At 46.9% G+C, this 5,482-nt stretch overlaps 1 protein-coding gene across 1 annotated transcript; it reads left to right on the forward strand.

Annotated features, from left to right (window-relative positions):
* Positions 1 to 1,631: 1,631 nt before the first annotated feature.
* On the forward strand, positions 1,632 to 5,062 carry LOC123430764 (probable E3 ubiquitin-protein ligase BAH1-like 1; the record flags this gene model as incomplete). The annotated part of the gene is made up of 5 exons (XM_045114603.1): positions 1,632 to 1,642; positions 3,577 to 3,832; positions 3,910 to 4,173; positions 4,545 to 4,682; positions 5,000 to 5,062. Coding segments are annotated over 5 exons (732 nt in total), but the record flags the coding sequence as incomplete, so codon positions are not given.
* Between the last annotated feature and the right edge of the window lie 420 nt (positions 5,063 to 5,482).

Here is a 5,482-nt window from a genome sequence, read left to right on the forward strand (position 1 = left end):
AAAAAAGCTTCCTCCGAGTGTGTACTCGAGATACACTCGAAGGCTTAGCAGACCCTCATTGAGGCTCATGTGGATGTGAAGACAACTGACAACTACATGAGTAACAACTCACTTCGAGTGTGCATGAAAAGTCACACTCGGGGACTTAGCTGCGACTCAGAGTCGCCTAAGTAAAAAAAGATTCCTCATGTTTGCCATTGGCTTCACCAAGAAACGCCAAACAAAAACCACGAGCCAAAATCGTGTCAAAAAAAACTTGGCGAAAGAAGAGCAAAATATTCGATTCGAATTCAAAGTTGGATCTACGATCAGTCGGCTCGGTGTGAATCAAGCTTATCCACACCGAACCACGAATGTGACGGCCAACAGCAATGGCCAAAGTTTGATACAGATACCACTCGGCATACCGAGGTAAATGTGCGTTCACCATCAAGTTTTTTTCAAGTGTCAACGGGACTGGCAGGCTCCACAAAGGTGTCAAGGTCAATTCCGTCTGCAATGCGAGTAGCTGTGTCCAGGAAGGTCTCCATGAAATCTTCGAATCGAAGCTTCTTGGTGTTGGCAACCTGCAACGTCTTCAGCTTTTCTTCGCGAGCTTCCTTGCAGTGCACTCGGACCAGAGATAGCGCCACGTCCGCACCACAACGAGCGGCAGACTTCTTCCATGCCTGCACTCTGCTCGGGACGTCCTCGAGCCGAGTCATCAACCCATCTATTTCTTGCCGAGAATCGTCTTCAGGCCACAGCTCCTTGTCGATCCGGCCGATGACTTCTCTCAGGTGGCCAATGAAAGGTCCCACCCTGCTAAGGCGAATATGCGCTCGGAGCAAGTCCCGGTTGGCTTCGTCGCCGAGTGAACGTTCGGAAAAACCGACCGTTCAATGTCGGATGCTTCAGCCTCAACGTCCCGACAGAAGTCTGCAAAGAAAAGACAAGCAGAAAGTAAGCGCAGAGTGGACTCCAAAGTCAAGAAGCACTCGGCAAAAACTTACCACCAAGAAGTGCAACCATCTTCCTTGCCCAGTCGCTGACGTACTTCTCCTGCGCCATGCACCGAGTGTTCATCAACTTTAGCTGGCCCATCCATTCGGATCTTTGACTCTTCAATTTTTCAACTTCGGCTAGCAATGCCTTGTTGGTCTCCCGAGACTCCTCCAAAGACTTCTCTCGGTCAGCAAGATCTCCCTTCACACCAGCCAGGTCATTCACAGCCGCCTCCAGGTCCGCAGCAAGCTGAATCTTCTCAGCCTTCAGAGCATTGTACGCACATCCCATTTCGCAAGTCTTCTGCCAAATAAGCACAAAGGGAAGATCAGACACATTCAACAAGGAAAACAGTCAAAGCTCAAAGTTCTTCAGACCCCTGCCGATGCAAGCAATCGACAGCGGTCTCGGGGACTACACCCAGTGGGTTCACTAAGAGTGACCCCACTGGCATTAAGCTCGAACAGGTCGGCCCTATTGAGCTACATGACAAACAGACAAATCTATGAGACTACTATTACCCGACCTGAGTAACACTACTCTCGGGGACTACAACCAGTGGGTGCACTCGGAGTGCCCCCACTGGTACCATTCGGGCAGATCAGCTCTGATCTGTTCAGGTCACGGAAAATACATATAAAGACATCTGCCGGTGCAAGCATTCGACAGAAGTCTCAGGGACTACACCCCTGGGTTCACTCGGAGTGAACCCACTGCAAAATCATCCTACTATATCCGAGTATATCACTGAAACCCCGAGTGGGTGACAAGAGGAAAGTAAACACTTACTAGTGCACTTACTCGGTTATCGTCCCGGAGCTCCAAGCTTTTCTTGTACACAGACGCGATGGAGTCATACGCTCCCTTGGCATCACCCACCATCAGCTCCACCTGCACCATGGCGTCCTTGGCGGCCCCCACCTGGTCTTCCGGGAGATGTCGGGCGTCATATTGAACGGTTGACGGACCCGGCACGACAGAAGACTCCCTGGGCATCTTGAGCTCAGCTCCAGTCGGTCCCGCCGTGAGGGGCACCATCTCAGTCGGCGGCACCGTCTCGGTCGGCGGCACGTTCATGCACTACAAGAAATATGCTCATACATGACGTTTTTTCAGATGTTGTTGATGAATTCGTTATAAATTTATGACGATTTCATCCAAAATCATCATAAACCGTTTGTGGGGATCAAATCTACATATAAATTACGACCATGTGAGTCAAAATCATCGTAACCGCATAGGATGAGATCGTCATAACTTTTACGACGATTCCAAAAATGTCGTAACATATTCTAACCAATCAGAACTCTTCCCACGGATCAATGACATGGCACCCATCCATCCATCCATCAATCTCACCATCTCACATCCATCCATCCATGTATTTACAGAAAAAAAAACACCCACAGCCCAAACCCTAGCATAGACGCCTCCCTCCTCCCCATCTCCTCGCCGCCGCCACCTCCTCCCCGTCCCAGCCCCCTCCCGATCCAGTCCCCCCTCCTCCCCATCTCCTCGCCGCCGCCACCTCCTCCCCGTCCTAGCCCCCTCCCGATCCAGTCCTCCCTCCTCCCCATCTCCTCGCCGCCGCCACCTCCTCCCCGTCCCAGCCCCCTCCCGATCCAGTCCTCCCTCCTCCCCATCTCCTCGCCGCCGCCACCACTGCACCTGAGGATCGCCTCCGGCGGGCAGGATGCGGTGGGGCCGCTCGCCGGGGTGCTCGTGGGCGTCAAGGACAACCTCTGCACCGCCAGCATGCCCTCCACCGGCGGGTCGCGGATACTGGACGGGTTCCAGCCCGCGTACGATGCCACGGCCGTGCGGCGGCTGCGTGAGGCGGGCGCCATCGTGGTGGGGAAAACTAACCTCGATGAGTTCGGCATGGGGAGCACCACCGAGGGCTCTGGGTTTGGAGGCTCACTGACCAGATCCTGTATGTTGTTTTGTCCAAGTTCGTTGATGTTTGCATCATCTGAGAAAAGTGCTAAGGATGCGTATTTATGCTGGTTTGTAGAGGTCAATAAAATCAAATTCGGTGACTTAGTTTGTATAAGTCTTAACAGGGAACGACATACTTTCTGATTATAATAAATCCCCTCCCATCTTTCCCTTTTGTATGAGGTCTTGACCGGGATGTAAATTTGATGTAGAACTCAGAAAATTTTAGGGCAGTCATACTTTCTGATTATAATAGAAGTATTTTGTCTACACCAAAAGATGTTTAAGCTCACTATCTCGTATACTCTGCAAGTTAGAAGCACCCAAAAGGATACCAACTGTCAATCTTCCCCTTCATCAAAGATTAAGATGGTCTAATTTTCATCTGTGTAATCTGTTGCTCTGGTTTTCTTCCATTCTTTCTTTCTGTGAAAGGGGGAATCTAATTTCACTTTGTAGGATATTTGGTTCCATGTTTATCAGGCCCACTTGATAGTTGTGAAGTGTTATAGGTTTTAGTACCAGTGATTTACTTTTACAGCTAGAACAATTATCTTTGTTTTCTTTGATTTGGTTGATACTACGCTCACAATTTTCGTATTTTTTTCTACCGAGTCTACTCTTTGTGCCACTGGTATCCTGACTTGTGTTATCTTCTTGTCCAGTGTGTGATCAGATGTTCTTTACAGAACTCACCAAGGAGGCTTCGTATATAGCTGGCTATTTCAGCACTAGAGTACAGCATCTTCTAAATCTTCATGTTTCTTCAGGATTGCAACGGTATATATGGCGCGTACGTCAATGCTTCATAGATGATCAACAAATCATGGTTCAAGAAGGCAGACTGCTCATCAATTATGTGACTATGAATGCTATTGCCATTCGCAAAATTCTCAAAAAATATGACAAAGTAATTTGTTCGTCTCTCAACTGTTATTATACAAATATCTTCAGGATCTTCCTGCTAATATGCTATTGATTTGGCAGGTGCATGGTTCTGTTAGCGGTAGAGATTTTAGGAGCAAGATGCAAACTGAGCATACTGAACTGCTGCAGTCACCTTGGCTGATTGAGCTCGGTGCTTTCCATCTGAACTGTGATAGTTCAGAAATTGATGAACCCGCAGGCTTCTTCAAGAACGAATTCTTCAAGAACTTTTCCTGTGACTTGACAGCAACACAGCCAGTAATGACAATGTCCATTTCTGAAACTATGAAATATGACTACAGCCTAACTTGTCCAATTTGCTTGGTGAGATTTTGTTTTTTCCTATATTTCTTCATCTCCTTATACTTTATTGATCTTGGTCCTAAGTACGAAAATGGCAACTCGAACATCATGTCTTTATTAACGACTTGAAGTAAAAAAAAGTGGTAGCACCACATGCACAGCCTTTGTACAACGTATACTGATACTCATCCCAAATTTGGAAACTCCTGTACATTGTGTTTGCAGGATGATAATATTCTACTCCCTCCATAAACTAGCATAAGAGTGTTTAGATCACTATTTTAGTTATCTAAACACTCTTATATTAGTTTACGGAGGTAGTACTTCGCTAGGCCATAGGACATGTTCTTGTTAGGATTTTTCTAACCTATGGTTTTTTGTCACTTGCGTAGGACACAATATTCAATCCATACGCGCTAAGCTGCGGTCACCTCTCCTGCAAAGGCTGTTCGTGTGGCGCTGCATCCGTGTACATCTTCCAGGGTGTCAGGAGCGCGCCTCCAAAGGCCAAGTGCCTTGTATGCCGAGAGGTATGCGAGCAACCCTATGTGCTCTTATGTACTCCCTCCGTCCCAAAATTATTGTCTTAGATTTGTCTAGTCATCAATGTATCTAGTCATGTTTTAGTATTTAGATACATTCATTTCTAAACAAACCAAAGACAAGAATTTTGGAACGAAGGGAGTATCATTTTTGCATCTCCTATGCATCATCGCAACTACACCGTAAACAAGAATGTCGTGTTGCTTACATTAATTTCCATGGTAAAGATATATTTGCTCATGCCGCCAATATGAATGTAGTTGCTACCTCACACTCGAGACTAATTTTGTTCCATATACTTCAGGTTGGTGTGTTTGCTCACGCCGTGCATATGAATGAACTCCACCTACTCATCAAAACAAGGTAAACTGTTAAGACTTAACTAGCTCTCCCCTTGTACGCAATGCGTGAGATTTCCCCTTGTGGGAGTGGTTGGGGACAGAGTGTGAGACGGCATGTGCACATGTGCAATTCCTGCAAGCCAATAGCAGGGTTGCCCACACTCGGTATCGGCCCACGTCGATGGTATATTTTTTGTAATCCTGGTTCACATCAATGGTATTCTGCAAATCATGCCTTACTCTTTGATATTGCAATTATAGTGCCAGCGCTTCGTGGGAAGGATTATGGGAAGACAAAAATGAGTTATCCAGATTGGGATGGGTACACAATTGGATACTACGGTCGCATTTTTGAAGCTCGAAACAAGACCAAAAGTGGTTCTTTCGAGGTACAAATTCTACCTGAAGATGAAAAAAAAAGATTCTCAGCTTCCTTGGCATATATA

This window comes from Hordeum vulgare, chromosome 2H (assembly GCF_904849725.1).
Source record: "Hordeum vulgare subsp. vulgare chromosome 2H, MorexV3_pseudomolecules_assembly, whole genome shotgun sequence".
Taxonomy (NCBI): Eukaryota; Viridiplantae; Streptophyta; class Magnoliopsida; order Poales; family Poaceae; genus Hordeum; species Hordeum vulgare.